At 35.0% G+C, this 14,795-nt stretch overlaps 1 protein-coding gene across 1 annotated transcript in view; it reads right to left on the reverse strand.

Moving 5' to 3' along the window:
* Positions 1–7,287: 7,287 nt before the first annotated feature.
* LOC108904087 (14-3-3 protein epsilon) overlaps positions 7,288–14,795 on the reverse strand; it is a 30,174-nt gene continuing 22,666 nt past the window's right edge. Inside the window, exons 3-4 of the mRNA XM_018706497.1 lie at positions 11,042–11,381; positions 7,288–8,523 (exon numbers count right to left, since the gene is read on the reverse strand). Of these exons, the coding sequence (XP_018562013.1) occupies positions 8,468–8,523; positions 11,042–11,381 (396 nt within the window). The 3' untranslated portion in view covers positions 7,288–8,467. The remainder of the gene's footprint in view (positions 8,524–11,041; positions 11,382–14,795) is intronic.

The raw sequence follows: 14,795 nt of genomic DNA on the forward strand, positions 1-14,795 counted from the left end.
TGATAAAACACGTACAGAAGTTCTTGGCGCATTTTCCATTATTTGTTGGACATTTTCTTTTAATTCTTCAGTCCGCTTTTTAGGTCGGCCGCTTCCTTCTTTTCTTGTTACACTGCCCGTTTCACGAAAAACATTAACACAACGCTGAACTGCACTTTGAAAAATTTTGTACTCAACAACGCCGGGAAATTGATTTTGAAATTCTATGAAACATTCCTCAATAGAATACTTCCATATTCCATCAATCTTGCGTCCATTTCTAAAGTAGGACTCTATGATAAACACTTTTTGTTCTTGAGAAAACACCATTTTAAACATTTTTTAAAACGAATATATTCAAATTGATAGCGGCGATATAGCGCTTTGACAGATGACGTTTAAGTTCATTTGCTATACGCTACGCCCTACGTCCAAATTTTCAGAACCAACTTGACCATGTTTTTATTTCAACGCTCGTTATTAGTATTTGTATGTTAGTATTATAGATTGAATTTTATGTGCAGTAATTTTTTAGGGTACTGATATGATTTTTTTTCAAGGGGCTTTGTTTTATTGGGGCATAAAACCAAGGGACAGATATGAAGTAGATGTCAAATTTGCAATTTAGGATTATTTTATAGTTTGTTAAAAAAACAATACTTGCTTAAAATATAAAAATTAAAATACAAAGCCCCTTTATTGAAAATCCTAAAACTGCTTAAAGTTTAATCTTTTTCAAATGGAGCGACTTGAGAGGCACAGCTTACAAGAAGTAATAGAATTATTCACATACAATGCAGATCTGCAGCTACTTTATTCAGAACTTCTTTATCGAATTTTTGTAAAACTCTTAAATTAAATATATCTCTAAAACTATAGCAGCTACAGCAACACGTTTTTTATGAAAAAGTGGACATACATATTCGAGTACAATGTCAGACTTCCCACTTCAAAATTATCAAAAACTGCATAAATTAATTAAATTCGATATCTATACAATTACATATACTAGAACAGCGGTCGGCAGCTGGTGGACCGCGGTCCAGATCTGAACCGCAGAAGATAAAAAAACTGGAAGTATAATTACTCAAATTATTTAAAAAAAATATTTTTCTATAGATAATACGTTTCATAATTTTTTAATGGTTAGTAGGTTATTAAAAAACTGTCTCAAGACCGCAAATGTAATTTCTCCCATTGATTTTTTAATACAAATATGCCTATCTATTGTATTCATTATTATTTTGTGCTTGCAAATTAAAATAAAAAATTAGTAAGGAATGAGCTTTTTTTCTGGACCTCGTTAAATATTTTGAAAAGTATCCGGACTCCACCTAAAATTACTTGCCGATCACTGCTCTAGTTAAAAAAAATTATTTTTTTTTCCAAATTTAGTTGTACATAATTGTTACGAAATAAAAGGCACTTTTTTCCCTAATAAACAAATAAAATAACTTCGCGGTTTTTAACTTTCGAAAGAAGTTATCTACACCATTCGAAAGCTAGTAAAAAACCTACAAATTGAAAAAAAAGTTTCTACGACTAATAGGTACGGAGTTAGCAATTTTTTTTTTAAATCACAGGGCAATTTGTTATAAACGTTAAGACCTGAAATTTTAACATTTTGTAAATGACGGATTAAACTTTATGCCCTGTTAATTTTAATTCAATTTGCCCATAATTCGTCAATCCAGAGCCCGTCAAAGTAACGCTACGCGGCAATAGCCCTTCAGGGAGTGGCGGTGAGGGTGGGGATCTTCCTCTCGACCAGGGAAAAACTGACAAAGTCAAATTTGTAATACTAATATGTAAAGCTTTTATGTAACGTAGAACCTTCTTTTTTTTTAATTTGGGGTAGCTTGACAAAAAATTAGTTCTGGATTATTTCTACTCTTGTAAAACAAATAAATTTTTTGTTTACAAAGCAATTTTAACTTATAAAGTCTCACTTTAAAGATTATCTAGATCAAATCCTGTTGAAAATTTTTTGCTAAAATTAAGTTTTTTTACAATAACGCGTATAACGAAAAATGACGAATTTTTGACCTATTTGTTGATAAAAAACAAGACCTTCCAACAATAAAATCACGCCTAGTAATTAATAAATTTCAAAATGTTTCTTTTCCTGGTCTATTATTTTAAAAAGGAATATGACCGTTCAACATTTACCGTGGTCACAGACGCAAATCTCAAATAGTCAAGTTTTTAATAATTTACTATTGGTGGTGAAGCATCAACTACTTCACATCTTAGTAAACTCACTACCCATGTCATTGTACAATAACATGTGCCTCTGATCTGAAGCTTGGCATCAATCAATTTATTCAATAGATATCTAGTGGCACCCTAATGCCTGCCCTGTCGGCCTGGTGTGCCGGCAAACAAATTCAGGTTTTTTGCAGATGTTGGCTAGGCATTTCGTCATTTGTGCATGTGTGGGACGCTTTGTGTATGGCACGTTTTTATGAGCAGCATCGTCTATTGTGAGCATAGAGCGGCACATGGCTTGGACCACAGATTTAGCCTTTGCTACCACAAAGCGTATTGCTGCTTACTAGCACAATATAGATTGCCACTTTGTCACAAAGTTTCCGATGTCTACTTATCACACTCTGGGAAACAACTACTCTGGGACTAAATGCCCTGTCTAGCATTGAATTACAGCTCCAACATCCAGTAAACAGCCAAGACAGTTTGGCAGCGAAATCACTAAATACAGACCGGTTTCAAACTTGTTTTTTCATATAAAGTGGGGGGGGACAAGGAGGATGTGATGAAAGAAAACGAGCGGGTGCCAATTTCAAATATTTTTATAATAATACATCAAATTTTTATATCAATCTACACAGCACTGTTTACATCCATACGCACAATAAAAAATGCAAAAATACAAATAAAATTAAAATCCAACAGCGAGAACTTGCAAAGTCTTGTAAAAAAAAAACCGGCCAGAAACCCCAACTCGTAAGTGTCGCCAAAGCGCAGTTTTGCCCGTCTCCCGGAGAGAGACGTCCGGACATCCTGGCAGTGTTTTTCTAGACGCCTAAGTACCGACGGACTAAGTAACCAAGCTGCCAGCTTCCAGAAGACCTGGCGCGATCGCAAGAAAACAGTGATGTAACAGCAAAATCGGCGGCCGGCCTGCGTGGTGTCGGGAGCAGCAGCTGCTGGTGAGGATTGTCAAGTTCGGATTCTATCGTGTGTGAGGATTCCAAGTTTATTGCTTTGCCAGTACCGTCCGCACGCAAACCGACCCTCAACCACATTAAGTACTCGAAAATGCACATAAACGGAATGCTACTTTGTACGGACCTATGCGTGTTTTTTTAAGAAAAATACTGCTGTATCCATACCGAAACGAAAATTGAAAGAGAAACGACAACTTCCATAAAATATACAAACTATAAAGTCTACGAGAGTACGACAAGGCAGAAGATCGTCTCTAAGCGTATCCACTAATTTAAAAAAGAGACGGAATGGCCCGTCCCGCTTCGAAAGATTGGTCAGAGGTTGGTAAGAACTCAAGTACGCCTACTATATAAAATTTATACACAAAGGCGTTCCCCGGGCGCGGGCGTCGTGCCCGAGGAACGGACCCGACTGGTAACAAATCATTAAATACTTGACAATTTTATTTAAAGATAAAAATACAAAAAATCCAACGTTAAATACCTAAGCGAAGATTCTAGGGCATTCAAATGAAATTTCCGAGGACACGGGCGGACCTCTCGGGGAGGGGGGGACCGGCCCGTGTCGTCGGAAGTGGCGCAGTCACTCGATCGCAGTCACACAGGAGAGACAAAACAGTTACAGAATATATTGTTACAGCTAGTAATAATAATAATACAGTATGTACCAGGGTTGGGGGGCAAGGTACCACTCGCCCCGCCCCTTTTACAATGTCTGGGCAATGCCCCGCACTACACAGCACTCAACAGTTCAATATATATTGCCAACTGCAACGCTTCAAAGTTATGATACGTCTTGGTCCTCTACGTCTTGTAGCTGTTCTTTCGGTTCCGCCTCCCCTGAAACACAAACAAAAAACGATATTAAGGCGCTCCACAACGGAATACCCTAAAATAAAGACCGATTAAAAGCTATTATTTATGTTTATCAAATTTTAAACCTGAATATAGCAGATTTTTACCGTGGTACCATTTAAAACTATAGAAAAATCACCCCCTAAAGTTTATTTTAACACCCTGTATCTTTTTAACCAAGCGTGCTAGATAAAAACTATGGGAAAGACCCCTTAAAATTCACCAAAGAATAAGAGGTTTCATTTTTGGTCACCATTTGTGAATCACCCTGTATATTATCTGCATCACAAATTACGTCAAATGTGTTGTTCATTCAATCATTTCTGGGGATCGAAAAATCTCATTTCTGTCATCAGATTTCAGGTTCGATTTTTACATTTCATTTTGATTAACTTTTAAATGCTATTTTTTGGAATAAACCATTATTNAGTGATAATCACTAACAATTAATTTACGACTGGAGAGCAGAAATGTTAGGACTGCAACGTGGTGCAAGGTTGCCAGTAGGCCGGGTTCCCTTTGATTAAATTTTATTAAAAAAAGTGACACAACGCATTCTTGCATTTGCACTCGTTACAATATACGTATTTGCATAAAAGTATGAAACAAAAAAGGGGCAGTGTCTATTTGTCTACACTAAACGCTTCACATGGAACTTACTATAAAATATATAGGTATATTATGTAATAATAACTACCAGCAAAAGTTAACAAAATAATAATTTCTAACTCATAAGGAAAACGATTGTAGAAAATAATTAACAGATATCCTAAGTGTACCGCAGTCAATCTTAAATACTTCCAGTAAATACTTATAGACCAAGAAATAACGGTGAAAAATCATCGAGAAATCGTGAAAATTACTAGGTGTGATTTTATTGTTGGAAAGTCTTGGGAATGATAATACAAGGGGCGTCTCATCTCGTGGGTCATGAAAAAAGTATAGCGTCATTGTTTCTTATCAACAAATAGATCAAAAATTGGTCATGAGTTTCTCTAGATCAAATCGTCTGTTGAACATTTTTTGCTAAGATTAATAGATTTTTTACAATAACCCGTAGAACTTTCGTTCTTTGATCTAGAGAAACTCATCTTTAAAATGAGACTATAAGTTAAAATTGCTTTATAAACAAAAAATTTATTGCAAAATTAAACGGAAAAAGTGCTTTTTCTGTAATTGTTAATAACTTTTTAAATAATTAATAAAATCTTAGCAATCTTTCTCAAAATGTGAGTCTTTATATCCTTAAGAGATGTGCAAATGATGGGCTCGATCGGTCAAATAGTTTTTGCAAAATTCCATTTATTTATCCCATTTTTGCAAAAAAGGCCCATTTTCAAATGACTATTTCGGGGGGCAGGGTTGTGATTAAAACATTCTGTTTGGGCTCATTTTCTTCGAAGGGACACCGAGTATCCTCTAGTTCAGTGGTCGGCAACTGGCGGAGCGCGGTACAGATCCAGACCACGGAAGGTAAAAAACTGGACCGCCAAAAATGTTGTGAAAGTATAATTACTCAAATTATTTTAAAAAAAATATTCTTCTATAGATAACAATACGTTTCATAATTTTTTAATGGTTAGTAGGTTATTAAAAAAACTGACTCAAGACCGCAAATGTAATTTCTCCCATTGATTTTTTAATACAAATATGCCTCTCTATTGTATTTCATTATTTTGTGCTTGCAAATTAAAATAAAAAATTAGTAAGGAATATGAGCTTTTTTTCTGGACCTCGTTAAATATTTTGAAAAGTATCCGGACTCCACCTAAAATTACTTGCCGATCCCTGCTCTAGTTAAAAAAAACTATTTTTTTTTTCAAATTTAGTTTATAATTGTTACCAAATAAAAGGCACTTTTTTCCCTAATAAACAGATAAAATAACTCCGCGGTTTTTAACTTTTGAAAGAAGTTATATACACCATTTGAAAGCATGTAAAAAACCTACAAATTGAAAAAAAAAAGTTTCTACAACCAATAGGTACGGAGTTAGTTTTTTTAAATCACAGGGCAATTTGTTATAAACATTAAGACCTGAAATTTTAACATTTTGCAAATGAAGGTTTAAACTTTATGCCCTGTTCATTTTAATTAAATTTGCCCATAATTGATCAATCCAGAGCCCGTCAAAGTAAGGGTACGTGGCAATAGCCCTTCAAGGAGTGGTGGTGGGGAGGAACTTCCTCTCAACCAGGAAAAAAACTGACAATGTCAAATTTGAATATCTCAGCTTCTATGTAACGTAGAACCTTCTTTTTTTTTAATTTGGGGTAGCTTGACAAAAAAAATAGTTCTGGATTATTTCTACCCTTGTAAAACAAATAAATTTTTTGTTTATAAAGCAATTTTAACTTATAAAGTCTCACTTTAAAGATTCTCTAGATCAAATCGTCTGTTGAACATTTTCTGCTAAAATTAAGTTTTTTTACAATAACGCGTATAACGAAAAATGACGAAATTTTTGACCTATTTGTTGATAAAAAACAATGACGCTATACTTTTTTATGAGCCACGAGATGAGACGCCTCTTGTATTATCATTCCCAAGACTTTCCAACAATAAAATCACACCTAGTAATTAATAAATTTCAAAATGTTTCTTTTCCTGGTCTATTATTTTAAAAAGGAATATGACCGTTCAATATTTACCGTGGTCACAGACGCAAATCTAAAATAGTCAAGTTTTTAATAATTTTCTAATGGTGGAGAAGCATCAACTACTTCACATCTTAGTAAACTCACTACCCACGTCATTGTACAATAACATGTGCCTCTGATCTGAAGCTTGGCATCGATCAATTTATTCAATAGATATCTAGTGGCACCCTAATGCCTGCCCTGTCGGCAAACAATTCAGGTTTTTTGCAGATGTTGGCTATGCATTTCATCGTCATTTGTGCATGTGTGGGACGCTTTGTGTATGGCACGTTTTTATGAGCAGCATCGTCTATTGTGAGAATAGAGCGGCACATGGCTTGGACCACAGATTTAGCCTTTGCTACCACAAAGCGTATTGCTGCTTACTAGCACAATATAGATTGCCACTTTGATTGTCACAAAGTTTCCGATGTCTACTTATCACACTCTGGGAAACAACTACTCTGGGACTAAATGCCCTGTCCAGCATTAAATTACAACTCCAACATCCAGTAAACAGCCAACACAGTTTGGCAGCGAAATCACTAAATACAGACCGGTTTCAAACTTGTTTTTTCATATAAAGTGGGGGGGGACAAGGAGGATGTGATGAAAGAAAACGAGCGGGTGCCAATTTCAAATATTTTTATAATAATACATCAAATTTTTATATCAATCTACACAGCACTGTTTACATCCATACGCACAATAAAAAATGCAAAAATACAAATAAAATTAAAATCCAACAGCGAGAACTTGCAAAGTCTTGTAAAAAAAAAACCGGCCAGAAACCCCAACTCGTAAGTGTCGCCAAAGCGCAGTTTTGCCCGTCTCCCGGAGAGAGACGTCCGGACATCCTGGCAGTGTTTTTCTAGACGCCTAAGTACCGACGGACTAAGTAACCAAGCTGCCAGCTTCCAGAAGACCTGGCGCGATCGCAAGAAAACAGTGATGTAACAGCAAAATCGGCGGCCGGCCTGCGTGGTGTCGGGAGCAGCAGCTGCTGGTGAGGATTGTCAAGTTCGGATTCTATCGTGTGTGAGGATTCCAAGTTTATTGCTTTGCCAGTACCGTCCGCACGCAAACCGACCCTCAACCACATTAAGTACTCGAAAATGCACATAAACGGAATGCTACTTTGTACGGACCTATGCGTGTTTTTTTAAGAAAAATACTGCTGTATCCATACCGAAACGAAAATTGAAAGAGAAACGACAACTTCCATAAAATATACAAACTATAAAGTCTACGAGAGTACGACAAGGCAGAAGATCGTCTCTAAGCGTATCCACTAATTTAAAAAAGAGACGGAATGGCCCGTCCCGCTTCGAAAGATTGGTCAGAGGTTGGTAAGAACTCAAGTACGCCTACTATATAAAATTTATACACAAAGGCGTTCCCCGGGCGCGGGCGTCGTGCCCGAGGAACGGACCCGACTGGTAACAAATCATTAAATACTTGACAATTTTATTTAAAGATAAAAATACAAAAAATCCAACGTTAAATACCTAAGCGAAGATTCTAGGGCATTCAAATGAAATTTCCGAGGACACGGGCGGACCTCTCGGGGAGGGGGGGACCGGCCCGTGTCGTCGGAAGTGGCGCAGTCACTCGATCGCAGTCACACAGGAGAGACAAAACAGTTACAGAATATATTGTTACAGCTAGTAATAATAATAATACAGTATGTACCAGGGTTGGGGGGCAAGGTACCACTCGCCCCGCCCCTTTTACAATGTCTGGGCAATGCCCCGCACTACACAGCACTCAACAGTTCAATATATATTGCCAACTGCAACGCTTCAAAGTTATGATACGTCTTGGTCCTCTACGTCTTGTAGCTGTTCTTTCGGTTCCGCCTCCCCTGAAACACAAACAAAAAACGATATTAAGGCGCTCCACAACGGAATACCCTAAAATAAAGACCGATTAAAAGCTATTATTTATGTTTATCAAATTTTAAACCTGAATATAGCAGATTTTTACCGTGGTACCATTTAAAACTATAGAAAAATCACCCCCTAAAGTTTATTTTAACACCCTGTATCTTTTTAACCAAGCGTGCTAGATAAAAACTATGGGAAAGACCCCTTAAAATTCACCAAAGAATAAGAGGTTTCATTTTTGGTCACCATTTGTGAATCACCCTGTATATTATCTGCATCACAAATTACGTCAAATGTGTTGTTCATTCAATCATTTCTGGGGATCGAAAAATCTCATTTCTGTCATCAGATTTCAGGTTCGATTTTTACATTTCATTTTGATTAACTTTTAAATGCTATTTTTTGGAAATAACCCATTATTTATATTATTATATTTTTATTTTACTTGTATTTGTTATTTTTTGCATTTTTATATCTCAATTCTTACTTCAATAGATGTTTTATTTTTATTATTAAATGGTTGGTTAATTTCTTGATTAATTTATTATCTCAAAGACCGGAAAATGGCAAATCTCATATAAACAAATAGTAAGGCCAAAGGATATTTTTGTAAATTTTTTAATTTTTAATGAGTGAGGTTGAAAAAAAATTCTTTTTTCTTTGCTACATACATATCAGTAATTGGACAAATTATAAGGATGTAACATACTAACAAAAAAAAAAAACGTGCAAATATATGCTTCATTTTTTGATATAGAGGATTTTAAAGTTTAATTATACATACAATTACTTTTAAATTGCAATGATACAGTTGTAGATATTTCAAATTTATACCAATTTTTAATTTTTCATAAAAATATGTGGACCTCAGATTGTTCTTACTTATTACATTGCTGTTTTTGAAATAAATGGCAAAATATACCACCTAGAGGTATTTATCTTTAAAAATGTAGTAATTTCAAGTTATTTAAAAAAAATAATAATTTTAAAATAAATCTTTTTTTTCAGTTTTTAATACCTGCCCTACTAATTTAGTCGAGCCCTTAGTAGAATTTTTAATCATTATTTGCAACCCTCTGCACAAAAATAAATAAATAATAAATACTTTAGTTACATCCTGTATAAACATTCGATGATGTGCAACGAAACTACACTAAATTTAGTCCAATACAAAAGTATGTGAACAAACAATTAACAAAGTTAATATTTTAGGTACTGTAAATTGCCTGAATCAACAATTTCCAAATAAGAAAATTCCTATGTAGGTCCATAAATATTTGTTGAGATTATCAAAATTGTACAAATACAGAATGTAAATTAAGAAAGTAAGAATATTTCAGCTGATTCCTCGAATTGTTTCAATGTGTTAAATTTCTTAAAAATATAATATTAATGTCAGGCTAATGGCTTAAGTAAATAAAGTTAAAAACTCACTGAATTTTTAAATAATTATTATAGTCCATACGATATTTGGTTGAGATAGAATTCCGAGAAGACCCCTGCGTCATTTCCTTGGAATTAACCGCATTCGAGACTCGAGGTAGAGACATTGGCGGAAAATTTCAAGGCACGCCCGCCACGGTAAATTGTTGCAGTAAGTAGTTTCGATAACAGAACTTTATTGGCTTATTCTTTTCTTGGAGTTATATCTCAACAAATATTGTTCGGACCAGTGCGCAGCGGTGGAGATACTCGAGGGCACGGTCATTAAGAACCACATAATTTGTCGCCATTGAGAATTTTAGAAACTCAATTGGTGCATTTGTTTTTTTAAACTGGATTTCTGAGAAAAAAGGACTTTTCCCATTTTATTTGAAAAAGGTCGTCAATTTTCAATTATTTTTTCAATCTAAAATAAACTTACCACACAACTGAATAAATTTATATCTGCTGCTTCAGAATAAATAAATAAATAAATAAAAAATATACAAAAAATATAAAAAATGATTATTTTTTATATTGGTACAATTTAAAATGTAATTTTTGATATTCAAACTGGGAAGAAAAACGTAAAACAGTAGGATAGAAATTTTTATATTTGAGCAATGAAACCTCCTAGAAAATTATTTAGTCAAAATAAAATTATTATTAATCATCATTATTATATTATTATTCAGTCATTATTTTTAACTTTGATAGATTAAGAAAATGCCATTTTCTTCTAAATCCAAAATTAACCATTATATTTAGGTTGGCTTTAATTTTTGGTATTCAGACAAACCATAATAAGATTTTTTCCCAGAATTCTAAAAATTAAAATCCGTTAATATGAAGAGCACTGAAACTTTTAAACCAAACTCAGTACTAGAGATTTTGCTCTATATAGAGTATACTTTGTGTTCAGAGGCACCATATTGTACATAGAGACATATTACAAATGAAATTTGAAAAAATCTTTGAAAATTAGAGAAATCCCCCCAAATCTTCCACCTTGGTGCAAGAGAAATAAAATTTTTATAAAAAGAACGAGATAAATCTGCGGGTATCGAGACTTACCGTCACCCTGCATGTCGCTCGTCCACAGCGTGAGGTTGTCCCTCAACAGTTGCATGATGAGCGTGCTGTCCTTGTAGCTCTCCTCGCTGAGGGTGTCCAGCTCGGCGATGGCGTCGTCGAAGGCGGCCTTGGCCAGACGGCACGCCCTGTCCGGGCTGTTCAGGATCTCGTAGTAGAAGACGGAGAAGTTGAGCGCCAGCCCGAGCCTGATGGGGTGGGTGGGTGGCAGCTCGGTCATGGCGATGTCGCTGGCGGACTTGTACGCCACCAGGGAGTGCTCGGCGGCGTCCTTGCGGTCGTTGCCCGTCGCGAACTCGGCGAGGTACCGGTGGTAGTCGCCCTGGAAAAAGGAGGGGAATCACCGATAAGAGGTTGCCGACATTACGACTTGCTGCCGTGAAATGGTAGAACCCTTGCAAAAATGGTATTTATTGGCAGATGCAATTCGTTTTTTTTTTTTTTGAGCTAACAAATGAACAAGTAAAATGTCCGCTAATGTGTTTTTCTTCAAAGCGCAATTCCAAATAAAAAAAAACAAATTTATGAGTATGTTTCTTGTTATTCTGACTTTTACTCTATATGTATAGCTGCTTCCCACCTCAAAAATTGAATTTTGATTTTAAAATTTGTATTAGGACATTATTTGAGGTTATATACAGATATGTTTTATAAAAATGTTGTGTAAAATAGTAAATAATTGTACTTCTCTCTTGAGTATTTTCGTGGCTTTTTAATTTATGAGCATCCTGTATATCTAATCTATGTTTGTACGACAGTCTAATTTTTTCGAGGGGCAGAACTTTTTATAGAGTGACATTTTTCGATAATGTCAAAAACAAAAGAGTTTCTCTGTTGTCAACTCCATCCGTGGACACACTGTATATACATTATTAATAAACTTTATTGTACTTAAATTCTCAAGTTTTTACTAAATTATTTAATTAAAAAAGTAAAAAAAATAAAAAAATCTTATTTTTGCTTTCTTTAAAATTGTTTATTACAGATTTTTTTAATAAAATTTTCCATTCACATTTTTTAAATAAGCCATTTCTATGAGAAATTTAATTCTCTAAAAAATTTTTCCTATGCACTACACCGAAATTTTGCTTCGTTTTCGTGCTATATTTAAAAAACTGTAAAAGTGCATATTCACCCCTATCTTCAATTTCAACCCTCTAATTTAATAGCACCCCACGGTTTTTTCATCTAAAATGACCCTTCGAACAAGTCATGTGATGAAAATCCTTGAACGCCTTATTTCCTTCCTTTTTTGTAAAAAATTATAATTAAATCGTATAAGGGTAAACGCGACGAAAATAAAAAAAATGGCTAAGATTGAGCGGCCATATATCAGTCAATTTTCATCTTAAAATACTCTACAACCTCTCGTTTTGAAGGAAATTTTATCTACTTTTTTTTCTATGAAGCAATGCCTATACCCATCTTTACTCAAAAAAAAACTAGAGGCAAAAAAATAAAAAAAAAATCGGAAAATCGCAAACAGAAAATCGTTTAATTTGTGACAAATCAAATTATTCAATTATTGAGGAAACTGTAATGACCCCTAGCGGAGAAAACACGGATTAATTGGATTTTTTCCACTTAAAAATTAGTGCAGCAAATTGTTGTCATACCACCCTATCAGTATGCCAACATGTAAAATAAAATTTTTAATTAAAATAGAAATAAGTTAATACGTTTTCCTTTCACGAAGAAACCTGCTTTCTATTTTTTTAAAGAAATTTTTTGGAGTTTGACTTAAAACTGTACAACATCCAGACATTTTAAATAAAAACGCTCTGGATTTCTGAAAATAATGGGGAATTGGCTGGATATCCGCATGATGCAACATTCTAGGTCGCCACTCAGACGATACGCCAATGCGACAATCCTGACCCTATGTAGCGGAGCCAAGGATTCTAAGCTAAAGGTTGGCCCGATCGCTACATTTGGCTCCCCGTTATGTGACGTCGCAGACGAACCCGACTGAGCGACTCCACATCCCCGTTTTTACGGTTTAACCGAAATTGCGGCACGTTAGCTTTTATTTTCCAATCATTCGATAATAATATGGGATTTCTACTTTACTGCCGCTATTAAAATATTTATTTTCGTTGCGAATTTGATCGGTTTATTAGCACGTCTAACAAGTTTACCTAATAAATCAACAAATAACGTGTACAACGAAAATTACGTTGGAAAACATTTGCCGAAGCGATTATCGTAGCAGTAATATGCGCAGATTGTTTCATAACAAACATAAGAGAAATTACATAATACGCGTTTAATAAAAGTTAATTTTCACTTCCATATAAGTAGACGTAAAAAAACGAAATAAGAATTTTGAGACAAAAAAAAAACTTTGTTAAATAAAACTTCAATCACGGCCAGACTACGTAGAACGAGTATATTCGATCTGGTCCATCAGAATAATAATTGAATCATACATTGCCACGCACATAAAAACATACGAACATATGTTCATACTTTTCCGACATCTGTTCCAATATCGCCGCTACACATTCGACGACGTGTTGTAAATTGTTTCATACAAGTAACCCGCCAAATTAACACGGATAAAAATTACGGATGAAGATGGGCACAACCTAAAGAAACGTCGTAGACGCATGTATTACTAGATATAAGGCTTCATATCTCATGCGCCATTGTTTAGTGACGTCATTACCAAACCTAACTTCCATTAAGAAAAAATGTCTGGTTCCTCTGCTATCGATTGTCAAAGTCTTGAAAAAAAAATATGTTTTTTGTAGTATCTGGAGAATGTTACTATCGATTTTAATGAAACTTGCTGTGGACTTGTTCCTAAGTAAGACTCATGTTTTGATGAAGCAACCGCATCCATCCGCCTTGGGCAAGTGGTAAATCCTCGAGTATCTTGGTACAAGAATTACCAGAACTTTTTATTTTATCGCTGGAATCACTTCATTTTTTTTTAATTGATGGATCAGTCCTTTTTCGAGATTTTCGTGCTCTTGGTAAAATCTTGTAGCATTCATAGTTTTTACGCAGAAAAATGTTTTCAATTTTAGATAATCATTATCACTACTACTAAAGTACAACTACTCACTACAATCACTACTACCGTAGAAAGCGATAATGTCATTTTATAATAAATGCAGAAGGAAACCCACATGCAAGGCGTATTAACCACTTTCAAGTGGAATTTCGAACAAATGTTTGGGCCGGGATCATCGATGACATCCTTCTGGGTCCTTATATCATGCCGCGCCGCATGAATAGTGAAAATTATCTCAATTTTTTTTTTTAATAATACTTTTCCGGTTCTAATGGACGATGTCACTCTCGATCTTCGTGCTCAGATGTGGTTCATACACGATGGTACTTCGCACTTTAGTGCAGATATAGCTGCACATTTAAATAATACTTTTTAACACAAGTGAATCGGAAGAAGACGTTCCTGTCGAATGGTCCCCCAGGTCCCCCGACTTAACGGCATTAGATTTTGTTCTATGAGGAGCCTTAAAGAATAGTTTGCGCCACTCCTGTGGAATCACAGGAAAACTAATTACGTAGGATTCAAAACAAGACGGACGTAATACTGGAATGATCCAGAAATGTTGAGGAGGGCTCAATTCAATTTCAATTGAAGGATCCGGCTATGCATCCAAGAAAATGGCCGACATATCGAACATGTTTTGTAATTCCATCATCATCTACCGTATCATCCAGTTTCAATAAAGAGAATTATGTCTCCTACGTACGTCTTTACAAT

Source organism: Anoplophora glabripennis, unplaced genomic scaffold (assembly GCF_000390285.2).
Source record: "Anoplophora glabripennis isolate ALB-LARVAE unplaced genomic scaffold, Agla_2.0 scaffold7, whole genome shotgun sequence".
NCBI lineage: Eukaryota > Metazoa > Arthropoda > Insecta > Coleoptera > Cerambycidae > Anoplophora > Anoplophora glabripennis.